General features: G+C 38.5%; 1 protein-coding gene across 4 annotated transcripts in view; it reads right to left on the reverse strand.

Moving 5' to 3' along the window:
- The window catches only part of MAP3K20 (mitogen-activated protein kinase kinase kinase 20), a 166,783-nt gene that overhangs the window by 45,650 nt on the left and 107,984 nt on the right, over positions 1–13,149 (reverse strand). For all 4 annotated transcript variants that reach the window (XM_010801894.4, XM_005202331.5, NM_001205493.1 and 1 more), the window contains exons 10-11: positions 10,701–10,807; positions 2,905–3,040 (exon numbers count right to left, since the gene is read on the reverse strand). In XM_010801894.4, the coding sequence (XP_010800196.1) occupies positions 2,905–3,040; positions 10,701–10,807 (243 nt within the window). The remainder of the gene's footprint in view (positions 1–2,904; positions 3,041–10,700; positions 10,808–13,149) is intronic.

A 13,149-nucleotide genomic window follows, 5' to 3' on the forward strand; every position in this document is an offset into this window, starting at 1 on the left:
ACATATTTTTGATGCTGTGTAAATAAGGGTAAATTTATGATAAAGTACAAATAATCTAACTCTGGGATGATCTTAACATGCTGTAAGTAAAGGTACTTTTTAGGGCCAATTTCCTAATTTTTAAATTAAAGTTGGAATTGAATTCTATTAAAAAATTATCTTAACATCATTAGGAAAAGACCTCAATAGTTATTAGTTCAATAAGAACTTCACATAATTCAGCTAAAAATCAGCAGCTACATAGAATAAATTGTTTTAAATCCTTTAAGACCAGAAATAGGCTATTCCTTTCCTTGCAGTCAAATTTCCCAGCTTCTCAAATTTTTTTCAATTGTTACATGCTCTCAGGATCTCTTTGTTGCTTATCTACTTTATTATTTCATAGGTCCTTCCTCACATTATGTTAAGATCTCAAAAAATGCCTCTCAAATAAGTTTTATTTTTAAAAGAGGTACAATTTCTATACCAAGCTACAAGAATTGTTAAAAATAAACATTGTTTATATCTGTGTATGGAGAATCCATCTTCCCAAATATCTTTAACTAATGTTTTAATTTCAGGAAAGAAAAGACTGGTCTTCCTTGAAATAAATATAATAATACATTTTTTATGATGTTACTTAAATATCAAGTTATAAAATGAGGCTACACAGTCTTAGCTACTGAGTCTCCAGCCACTTCCTTTTAAAAAGGTTTATTTTATCCATCTCTCAGAAACCTCATTTAAAGTCAACTAGAAACTGATGTGAGGATAAAAGAAAAAACCTACTTATAAAATACGTGAGCACAAACCTTCTTTCCTTCAGAAATACCAGCTCCAAGCAAAAGAGACATTAAAAGCAAGTGTTGTACAGAAAGAAAACTTAGCCTCATAGGTAAAAAAAAAAAAAGGGAGGAACTCTCATTGAGATTGTGCTGCACGCTGCCCATTGTTAGATGGCAGCCCTCAGAGCTGCTCCTTCACGGAAAGTTGTCTGCAGGTAAAACACAAGCATGCAGCCTACTGTGCACTCAGTGCTTCGTGATTTATTACACAGCGGCATTACTAATAGCAATAATGTGTGCAAGGCAGCCCATAATTTCTTAGCAAAACTAATGCCCGTAAACCAAAGAGAGGTTCTAACGCATACTTTAAGCGGTCCTTTAAAGTTTTTTTTTTTCTTACAATGCTACATTTAGAAAGAGTCAAGCCATGCAGCGCTTTATAGCTTAAGATTTCAATGTACTTAAAAGCCCCCACAACTCTCTTCAGAAGGTGGCCATAATTTTTGCTTCTCATCAGTTCTGGGAGAAGTAATGTTCCCTTGCAGATCCTTAGCACAATGCTTTCTGAGTCTGCCAGTTCAACCCTAACAGGAAGCTTTCCTTAATTTCTTTCTTGAAAGCCAAGATAAAATTCACTGAATTTACAAAATGTGGTACTGTTTTAATACCACAAGACAGTTACGCATGACAAGTAAGTTTACTTGTTACACAGTTCCTTACTTTGGGATTCCCTGGATAACCAAAGTCATTTTTTAAAAAGCTAAATCTGATAATAAACATTTAATTTCACTGTAGTTTCCTTTTTTGGATATCAGGTTCTTTCTCCACATAAATCGGAAAAAGAGGCAAACTATTTTATTCTTTAGACACTGTTAAATACTTTGCAGTTGGGCACTGGCTGCTTAATGGAGATTAAGACTTTTAAAAATAGGAAAGTTTTTTGAAGATCACAAATCGAAGGACATTTAAGTATTTGGGGGGTATAATTGCCAAAGTAACTATCAAACATGAATTTAAAATATATAACAAGTGTACTTTTAATCATTATTTCTTGTGATCTTAAGGTGGACATATATCGCCCATTTAAAACCTTGGAAAAGCCAATGATAAATTTATACTTAATTCTTTAAATAATAAATTATTTAAAATAGGGATGCATGTTCTCCTTGTTTTCTAGAGTGACTTTTCTTATGTTTATTAGCTAGATGTACCTTTTCTTTTGTGAATTATGTACCTACAGTCTTTCCCCATGCTTCTGTTGGTCTCCTAGGTTTTTTTTTTAAGTTATTTCTGTGAGCTCTCTATATTTCTGTCTTAAATATTTAATTTTACGAATTTGTAGTTTGTTTTTATTTGAATGTCATATTTTTGCAATACAGAATTTTTATTTTTTAGTAATGAAAAAATAAAACAGGAAAGAATGGTGAAATTTGACTAGACTTTAATATATCATGTCAACAAATAAGCTCAAGTTAAGTGTATAAACAATGAAGTTCTTAAGAATTTTTATCTTAATCCAAATACAAGATTTGGAAAAAACCAAGATATTTCTTGGCAGAGTAAATACTTGAAGCTTGTCCTGAGAGAACTATTTTCCCACTTTTTTGCTGCCCATGATCATGACCCTACATTGAGTAAGGAATATTAATACTCGTCATTTATAGATCATTAAGTTAGCTTTTAGAAGGAAAACTGGTTAAGTTCTGACATATCAATGACTTTCTCGGACAGCTAACTGCCTTGGTGTAATGTTTATGAATTACTGATAGACTCACTCTAAAGAGTTAATGCCTCGAGGCACAGGCTCTGGGGACCTGATGGTGCAAAATACACTGCAGATGGTGCAAAAATACACTGAATTTTATTTTTGTAATTCTAACATACAAACACACTGACAGAGTAACAGTTCTCAGGGAAAGAGCCAGAAACAGGATAAGCTTTTCTTCTAAATGTCTGGAATTTTGTTAATGGAAAAGAGACAAGAAGCACCGCTCAAGTATAAATGCAGGTCCTTCCATTACAGGCATGAGGCAGCAAGTGAGGCGGCGGCAGGGGAGGTGGCGCCATGCTGCCATGCTCAGCCATCTCCTGAGCGGGGGAGGGGGGGGAGGTGTCAGCGAGCCCTGCAGGGAGCACTCACCGGGGTGTTGGACTGCTCTGTCAGCTTTTGCTCCCACATCTTTAGCCGTCTTTCTCGTTCTTTGAGCTCCTGCTCTTTAAAGCTGAGGTCACGTTCTAGTTTCTTCAGTCTCTCAAGAGTTGCTTCAATTTCACACCTGCAGGAGGACATGACTGGTTTAAACCTCAACTTTGCTCAAGAGGTGTTATGTGCTGAGGGGTCCATCACAATGCTTAATCAAAGGAAAAGGCTAAAACCTGTGCTGTGAAACCAAACAGTAAACAGCGAGGAGATCCAACCAGTCCATCCTAAAGGAAATCAACCCTGAATGTTCATGGGAAGGACTGATGCTGAAGCTGAGTTCCAATACTTGGGCCAGCTGATGCAAAAAGCCAACTCATTGGAAAAGACCCTGATGCTGGGAAAGACTGGGGGCAAGAGGAGAAGGGGATGGCAGAGGAGGAGATGGTTGGATGGCATCACTGACTCAATGGACATGAGTTTGAGCAAACTTTGGGAAACAGTGAAGGACAAGGAAGCCTAGAGCGCTGAAGTTCACGGGTCACAAAGAGTTGAACACGACTTAGTGACTAAACAACAACACACTAGCAAAGAATAGGACATCTTTCATATCCTTCAAAATCAACATATAAACTACCTTGGAAACATAAGTTTGGAATATTTTCTCAAAGCAGTGAAGAACCACTGTCTGGGGCCTGAGCCATGGAACTGGTGTCCTGGTTTGGCCATTTAATAAATGCTCATGGTCCTCTGGCTCTACTGTATATCAGCTCATCTTATATTCATTACAGCCCCAAGGAACAGGTATTAATTTTGCATAGAGAGAGATGGGAAAATGACACTCTGGTTAGATGATCACTGTCACCTCACTAGTAAATTCACCTTAGCCTATTCACTGGCTGAGTAATGCCAGCAATCTACAGATTAACCTGACTCAGTTTCGTCAGCTGTATGGGGTGGTGGTTACCTTTTATCGGGACTCCCCAACCTGCCTGATCCTAATAATTGTCTGAGCAAAACATACCACATAACATAGATTCCTAAGACCCTTCCTCAGAGCTCATGACTGAGTAGGGCTGAGTAGGGCCTAGGAATTGCCATTATTTGATATGAGTGTGTTTTTACAATCAGGCAAGTGTGAGAAATCCTGGATCAGATGACTCTAAGGTTCATTTTAACTCTAATAATTTTAAAAGCAAGTTAGTTCCCTCCCAGACTCTATGGGCTGACCCGCCTCACCACCTGGAACAATATGTCCAGTTATAGAAACCTGTCCTTGACACAAGTTAAAGCTGGTAAGATGGCCCAGTGTAAGTTTTTTCTCCTTCAGGGCTACTGTCGTGCTTAGGTCTAAACTTATGGAAGGTCTTCCCCGTGAGTTTCTGCAGACCTTGTGAGAAAAGCAGCAGTAATGAGAGACCGAGAGCAAGGAGAGACAGGGAGAGGGAGGAAAGGGGAGAGGGGGACGCAGAATGAGGAAGGGACTGGGAAGAGGGACTGCTGGGCCAAAAGCTGCTTCTAGGTGCCCTGAGACACACCTTTATGTCAGACTGTGGGATTTGGTCTGACAATTGAGGTCTTGACTACAGAAGTCTGAAGCTCCCAGATCAAAGTTAATAAGATGTATGCAGCCCAAGTCTGCCTTTTTATGTCCAGGGAGAATCAGAATAGATGAGAAGTAAACACATGAAAACAAAAAGTTGTGGCTATCAATTGACCAAATCCAACTCAGGGAACAGCTGCTGAAGTGGATCTGGACTTGGGTCACACATTTTACTTTCCAGGCTGTCTGCAGAGCAAGGGACACCAGGAAAGTAAGTGTAAAAGCATCTGTTGTCAACCCTCTGTCCCTTTTAGTGGTGCCATCTGAAAGTTATAAAACCATGTAAGTCACATTATAGTCCCTAAAGAAAGGCAGCAAATCGACAGTCTTTCAGAATTATGACTGTATCATAAAATCCAAATTTTATTTTGTATTTCAGACATAATATTACGCCCATTCATAAATGTTTTTATTTTTCAAATGGAGGACTGAGGAAAAAAAAAAAAACTCAGTGTAGAAGATCTTAGGTTAAACTTAAGCAACAAAAAGGAAAGAAAGAATGAGCCATCTTCAGTAAATGAGAGGATGAGAAAGGCGGCGCAGAGCTGGGCACATGGGGCTCTGGGAGATGGCAGGGGCCTGGCTGCTGCCCGGAGGGCTGAGCTCACTGATGTCCTTTCTAAAGAGGGTAAAATGGCCAGCACATTTGATTTCACTTGTAAGTTAAGCCTAGGATTCATCTCAAGTTACAGCTCTGGGAGCCCACTCTGATTTTGAGCCCTTCTGGAAAACAGATCAACAGTTAAGTAAGCTAGGTAAGCTGAGAGCTGCTGCAGAAAAACACCGAATAAGTAGGCCTCCTCAGTCTGTGTCTTCAGGGTCAGCTCCCATACACGGCTTTCCCAGAAACCCCAGGATCCTGACAGCAACGATCTTATGCCATAAGAGATGTAACCCCAATCTGGAGGGCAACACAAAACAGCTGCTCCTCTGGCTGTCCCCTCTGTTTTTCTTGATGTATTGTTTTGCATCAAATGCTTTGGTTGATGCACTTATATAATCTCTCTGTTCTGAAAATAAAGTTTGTATGTTTCAAGTTGATGGAAATTATGGTTTTTCTCTTAAACCGAATCCAACTAAGGTTGACTTCAACCAGTATCAGTTTTCCCTCTGTCAGAAACAGGCAATGAACTATAATTATCTTCTTTTAATAGAAACTTACTTCGAAATAAAAGATCAATTCATAAAAGCAGCTATATTATATACATTACAAGATAAATAGATACGTGCTGCGATTCGTGGGGTCGCAAAGAGACGGACATGACTGAGCGACTGAACTGAACTGAATTACGTTTAGTATTATATATTAAATGATTAAAATCTTTGTGTTTTTTAAGAAAATATTTGGCTGTGCCAGATCTTAGTTGGGGCATGTGGGATCTAGTTCCCTCACCAGGGATGGAACCCAGGCCCCCTGCATTGGGAGCTCGGAGTCTTAGCAACTGGACCACCAAGGAAATCCCTGCATTTTGTTTTTATGAAGGTGTGCTAGAGTGAGTATTTTGATCACTGAGGAAGAGTGCAGCCACCAGAGTGTTTTGCTAAGAGACAGGGACCTGAACTGTCTACCAAGCACCACGGAGCTCATTCAGTGCAGGTGACCACAGGCGTGCAGACAATCACACGGGGCAATGAGAACTGAAAACGTGACCAAGAGGACCACGCTTTCTGTCCTTATGTTGGTGGCCACTGTTGCTAATCATAGGAGGAGAAACAAGAGGAGCATGTGATGAACAGGAAAGGCTCACTAGACACTAGATTTCTTTCCTATCATGTATTAGGTTAAAGGAAAGGGCATAGTTGATGTGGTTTTTAATAACCTAGTCTTAAAAAGAATTTTCAGAATAATCATTTAATTTTCTAAGACTCAATGTTTCAACTGGTTTAGGCGTAGAGGAAGCTCCATTAGCAAACAAGAATTTGCCAGAAACACCAGAGCAGGACAGGAGTCCAACTTCACTGAGACTCGTAACTTCCTACACATACTTTGGACCCTAGACGCACGGTTTCAGGCACCAAATAGAAGTCAGAGGAAGGAGAGGAGCAGTCCGTTGAAATGTCCAGGTGACCTGAAGAAACATTTTCTTCTTTTCAACCCTTGGCACACTGAGTGGGGTCGTTGTTTCCCCTTAGTCATCACCTAAGCCCATCATGCCCTGTGATGCTTCTCGTCGTTAAACGGGAATCAGTCAAGTGGACGCTGCACGCTAACGAGCTGACAATGGCCACAAGGGCGGGGACAGCACCACACAGTGTGACCATGCAGGCCCCTGGGGCCCGGCCCCCTGGTTTCCAGCACTGGTCCTGTCTCACATGCGTGACCTCAGGCGGGTTGCCCCACCTGTCCATGTCTTGGTTCTTGCACCTGTGATGTAAGTTAGGGTTGCTGTGTGGATTTAAAAAGATAATCCAAATGAAGTACAAGCATCGGGTTAAGAATGTAATAATAGCCGTGTTCATTATTGTTACTCATTAGTATTATTATTCCCCACGGTTTTAATCAATTGCCAAATTCAATGAAAACAGCTCTGCTGCCTCTTAAAGTGTAGTTTTGTGTTTCTGGTAAAGATATATATCCCTTCTCCAGCTCTCAGGATTAACGAGCTCCTGAAAGAGAGTCAATGAGGAAGCCCTCTGGGCAACTGTTTGCCTTTTATTAAAATACATTAATATATTACCAATTTTATTTCTCTCATCTTTTTAGCTTGAAGCATTAAAAAATATTTCTTATTCAACTAATCCAGGGTAATTGTAGAAAAAAAGATAATATTGAACTTTTTCTACTTTTTTCCATGTGCACATATATGTACATGTAAATATGTTTTTTATTTTAGAATAAATGAAATCATTCTGAACATACTGGACTATAGCATTGATTTTAAAATCATTTATCAGAACAGTCTTATGGACTCTGTGGGAGAGGGAGAGGGTGGGAAGATTTGGGAGAATGACATTGAAACATGTAAAATATCATGTAAGAAACGAGTTGCCAGTCCAGGTTCGATGCACGATACTGGATGCTTGGGGCTAGTGCACTGGGACGACCCAGAGGGATGGTATGGGGAGGCAGGAGGGAGGAGGGTTCAGGATGGGGAACACATGTATACCTGTGGCCGATTCATTTTGATATTTGGCAAAACTAATACAATTATGTAAAGTTTTAAAATAAAATTAAATTAAAAAAAAAAAATAAAAATAAAAATCACTTCCCTAGCAAAAAAAAAAAAATCATTTATCAGACCTGTATATAAAACTCAACACTGTTTTATGTATGGAGCTATCATAATTTTTTAAGTCATAAAAACCACACACACAAAAACCCAAATCAATCTTGTTTCACTCGAAGCTCACTTCCAGTTTTACAGTTCTAAAGGCTGTGATAAACCCATGTCCACACATTCTCACTTATTTTCTTAGGAGAGGTGTCTGATCTATGCAGTCAAACTCTTCCAGAAAGGTATTTCTCCCCCAGCAAAGAGTGAGGAAGTTTACAACACCAGGTATTTCCTTGATATGAATTTTTGCCAACCTGATGAATAAATTGTGTTCCCTTTTATTTGGCTGCTACATGAGGTTGAATACTTTTCACGTGTTTATCGACCCTTTGACTTCTTTTTTTGCGAAATGCCATTTCAGGTCCTTTAGTGTGATATTTTAATTAAAATGTTATTTTAAAGACAGAAGTGGTAGTTTTCCAAGTGTAATCTGGGGACTTATGAGAGCTTTTCCAAAGTTAGACTCATTTTCAGAATAACATTAAGGCATGATCTACCCTTCCACTCTCATTCTCACAAGTGTATTAACTTTTCCACATGCTTCCTGACATGGGGCAGCACCAGAAGCTGAATGCAGAAGCAGGATTAATTATTGCTTTTTTTCTCAGTTTTGATTTTGAATGTGGTAAATACTGACAGATGTAACTCATTCAAACAAAAGCCCTTTGGAGTCCTCAATGATTTTTTCAGAGTGTAATGGAGTCCTGAGACTAGAAACTTTTAGAACAACTGATATATCAACTAGGAAAAAAAGCTGTAACAGTATGGCATTTGTCTAGGAAATTTATTGATGGTGGGTATTGCTTTTGGTCTTATGGAGGTTTTGCATTTTAATACAGAAAACTTACCAACTTCTCCCCTATTTTCTGGTTGTGTTGACATACTTTAAAGGCTCCCTAGCTCATGGATATTAATAGTAGTATTAAAATCCTACTAATCCTTTGGCTAACAGATCAAACAGCAGTTCCTCAGGGAATACCTTTATTAAACCCTCAGACCAGATTAGATTTCACGGTTTTATAGTCTCAGACATCCAGCACTGTCCTGTCATAATATTTATCAAAATAGTAATGAAAAAGTTATTTGTATATTCGTATTTAGTAATCTAATATTAAATTCCAAGTGCACTGTTACTCTTCTGCTCATCACCAGAGCCCATACCTAAAGAACATCTTTTCCCAGCAAAGGTTTAATGAGTATCTGAATGAATGAATGTAAGAAGCACATCTATCAAAGCAAACAAATCAACTTACATGTTTCTATCCTCTTGTGTAATATGGCGATGTCTTTTAATATTATTACTACAATGTTTGAGTGAACTCCGGGAGTTGGTGATGGACAGGGAGGCCTGGCGTACTGCGATTCATGGGGTCGCAAAGAGTCGGACACGACTGAGCGACTGAACTGAACTGAACTATGGTATTTCCTTCTCCAAGTATTTGTTGAGCAACCGCAGCGTTCAAGACATGTTCTAGATACTGCAGTTACACAGATGAACAGAAGAGATGATCTGACCCTCTTACATGTTAGCCAGCAAGACACGCCATTATTAAACAACAGACTGCAGAACTACTTATTAATTTCAATAGAGGGTATGAAGGAGACACTCTCAGGGCACATAAAGTGGAACCTCAGTGGGTCTGGGGTCAGGACACACTTGCTTGAAGGACAGCTGTTTTCATCTACTATCTGAAGCAATATGAGTCAGAGCCAAGTTGGGTTTGGGCATCAGGGCTGGTATGCTGCCGAAATGGGATAAATTTTATACAGAAGAAACGGCATTTGAAAGGATTCTGTATGAGGGAGAAATAGACACGTGTTGAAGGACCAAAGCCAAAAATTAAAGGATAGAATGATACTCAAGATAAAGCAAGAGCACAGAGGGTGTCGTGAATCTTGTTTTTTGGCCTTTGTCCTAGAGTTATGGGAGCTCCTTATACTGATTTAAGGAAAGTGATCTGATTAGATGTGTGCTGATCTCTTACTGTAGGAAACAAATATTACTAACATGTTTTGTTAATTTTTTGAGCCCAGAACAAAGTCCGTCATACCTAGACTCTAGCAAACAGTATTACTTTTGTACTACTAAGTAAAAATTCATTTTAACTCACCAATCCTAGAGATTCTTCAAGAATAAAAAATAAAGAAGGTTATTGTAAAACACCAAACAGAAAGCCCAAAGAAATGTGCGATCACAGGACTAAACAACTCCGTCCTTTTAAAGTGCCTGTAGTATTCATTTGCTACCGGCAGGTGGCGTGAGGCGTCATGTTACTACCCATAGCTATCAAGAGCAGGGGTGAGTTACTGAAATCTCTGCTGAGTCAGGGAGAAATAACGTCAGAGCCCAAACATGCTATTTATATTTGTACATCATGTGACCTGGCTCAAATGTCTCATCTCTGGCTTAGTTCTTCCCCTCACACAATACAGTTCTCCCATTACTAAGTTTGTTTACATTTGACAAAATGTAATAGGATTTATAACATTGAAAGTTTTATTTTAAAAGTGTTTTTACAGTCTCCCTACCTCTCCCATCAACAGAAAAAGTACTCTGCCTATTTCCAAGCAGACAGTATTTTTATTTCTCACTGCACAGAGGCCAGTTTCCTAACAGCGAGTGTATACAGAAGGAATGTCTGCTAACTGCCTTTTGTCTCAGAAGATACTGCTTCAATATTCTTCCTAAATACTTAGATATATGATAAAGCAACATGCTTAGAGGAACACTGCTTACATATGAGAGGGAGAGCTTATTCAATCTCCAAAATTTTTTAATTTTGAAAAACACACAAAAAAGCCCCAATTTCTAAGAGATTGGGACTGTCATCAAGTTCCCAGGTTCTCTTCGTGTCCGAAGCTAGTCACCCACAATTCCTTGAAGCCAGATGATGTAAACTGAGGTGGGAGGCACCTACCTCCATTCTGCTTTGTTGTGCAGGAATGAATTACACTGGTCAGAAAGCTTCGAATCGAGTGACATGGACTCCAGGATTGAAATGATTTGCTTGAAAGAAGGCCGTTTCTGAAGAAGAAAAAAATAATCACTTGTTGGGACTTAGGAAAGTAGATCTTTAAGAGAAATATCCACAAGCATAGTAATAAGGTCAAATCACCACAACAAAATAAGATACGATGTAATATCCTGATTTTGTTCTTTCACAACTGTCAGACTGCATAGGAACCATACTTATTTTCAATCAATTATTCATAATAGGCTCAGATGTCATTTTTCTATTGTGTTGTCTAAGATTGGAATGATTACATTATTTTTCCAGGTAAGGAAAGTACGAATTAGTTCTCTTTGGGGTATGTTTAAAGACTCCTGAAAGGAAACAGTTAAGTCTTTTAAAAAATCATCTACGTGATAAAGCAAGCATAGTAAAAGTTAATGGTAGGGTCTGGGTGATAGGGGTCTTCCTAGGTGGTGCTGGTGGTAAAGAACGTGTCTGCCAATGCAGGAGACATAGAAACATGGGTTTGATCCCTGGGTCAGGAAGATCCCCTGGAGGAGGGCATGGGACCCCACTCCAGTATTCTTGCCTGGAGAATCCCATGGACAGAGGAGCCTGGTGGGCTACAGTCCATACTGTCGCAGAGTCGGACACGAATGAAACGACTTGGCATGCACGCATGCACACAGGGTGATGGGTATACCAGTGCTCACTGCAAAATTCTTTCAACTTTTCCGTATGTTTGAAAAATTTTATAATAAACTGTTGGAGGAAAATTACTTATCAATCTAGCAGAACTTATACAATTTCCTAAACCAGTTGCTCAGAGAAAAAACTCCCCAATTTTAAAGCCATCATAACTTCACTGTTCTCAATGGTTATTCCACAATATAACTAGCTTTGGTGCTGGGAAACTCTCAGGTACTGTTTACCAGAAATTGAAAAAGCAGTGGTTAGGTGTATTTCTTTAGCTAGCAAAAACTACCCTAGTCTATCTCTTTAGACTCTAGCCAAGGTGGAGACAAAAGGTTAAAGCACAAGCGGGGAAAGATAATAAAAGGGTGATGCACATTCTCTCTTCATCACGCCTCATAATTATACCATTTCTGAACAAATTACAGTTGCAGCAATTAAAACATGCATTTTAATTTAGGAGCACAAAAACAAGAAGAAAGAATGTTGAGGTGGCTTGCTCTTAGGACTTGAGTGTTTCCTACATTAAGCAAGGTAATTTTTTCTTAGGGATATAAAACTGGAATATTTATTCTGAGTTCTGCCGTTATTGTCCTCTTTCAAGGGGGGGTGTGTGTGTGTGTGTGTGTGTTTAAAAAAAGGGTGTAGGTAGCCTAATGTCACTGATGGTACATTAAGCCTTGTAATAAGCAAAAAGTGCCTTAAGTTGGAAATTTGAAAAAATTACATTTGTCTTCTTTGAATGTGTTTCCATTTTAATTTCTCCATCCATGTGTCAGGTAGCAACAGGAAAAATGTTTTGTTTGTACAGGAGCTAATTATATAATACATATAGGATTTTCATTTTTCATGGAAAAGAAGCAGGAGGAGCTGACAAATTTTCAAAGAATAATATTTTTCCCTACACTTAATCATTCTTGAGACAAGGTAAAACATTTTTTGTAATTGGATGGCAAGTAACCCTGGAAAAATCTTTATTTCATATTTAGAATATGCTCCCAGATGGAAATTATCAAAGTGAACATTCAGAACATAGCAGCAATGTAGAATCATATGTTAATATTTCATGAGTATTTTGATCACAGAATACAACATGTGGTCTAGGATCTTCCTCCAAAGGGGCTTAGCTTCCTTTTATGTATTATGTAGGCTCCGCCTACTTAAAAAGGCACAACCAGAACCATTTATTAAGCATCTGTATACATTATTTGTTATCTTCATATTATAGGTAAGGAAGATCAGTCTCAGAAAAATATGAATTTCCCAGTATCACACAGGTAGCAAGTTACAGAACCAGGGTCTATTCTCTTAAATCCTTCAAAATATTTTATCACATGAGAGTAAGATATTACTTCCTATCAAACTTGGAGCTTTACCTATTGCTTTGTCCTTTTTTAGAAATGTCATTTTAGAACTTGAACTAATATTCACCTTTACTTTCTTCTTTTCTTAAAAAAAAAAAAAGGTTTTTTTTGAGCATCTGATCAAAGCCATTGGAATGACCCAACATTTATCTAATACAGGAGCAGTTTTTTCTCTTGTACACATCTACCTCCTTGTTGCAAAAGAACATATTTCTACAGGTGAGCTGAACATTTTAATCTGTCTTAATACTCTAGAATCTAAGGACTGAAAATAAAAATAATTAAAATATATTTTTACCAACTACTGCTGTATCTATGTGCATAGGACTGGGACCAACTTCTGTTTGAATTGCTAT

Source organism: Bos taurus, chromosome 2 (assembly GCF_002263795.3).
Source record: "Bos taurus isolate L1 Dominette 01449 registration number 42190680 breed Hereford chromosome 2, ARS-UCD2.0, whole genome shotgun sequence".
In the NCBI taxonomy this organism is placed as follows: Eukaryota; Metazoa; Chordata; class Mammalia; order Artiodactyla; family Bovidae; genus Bos; species Bos taurus.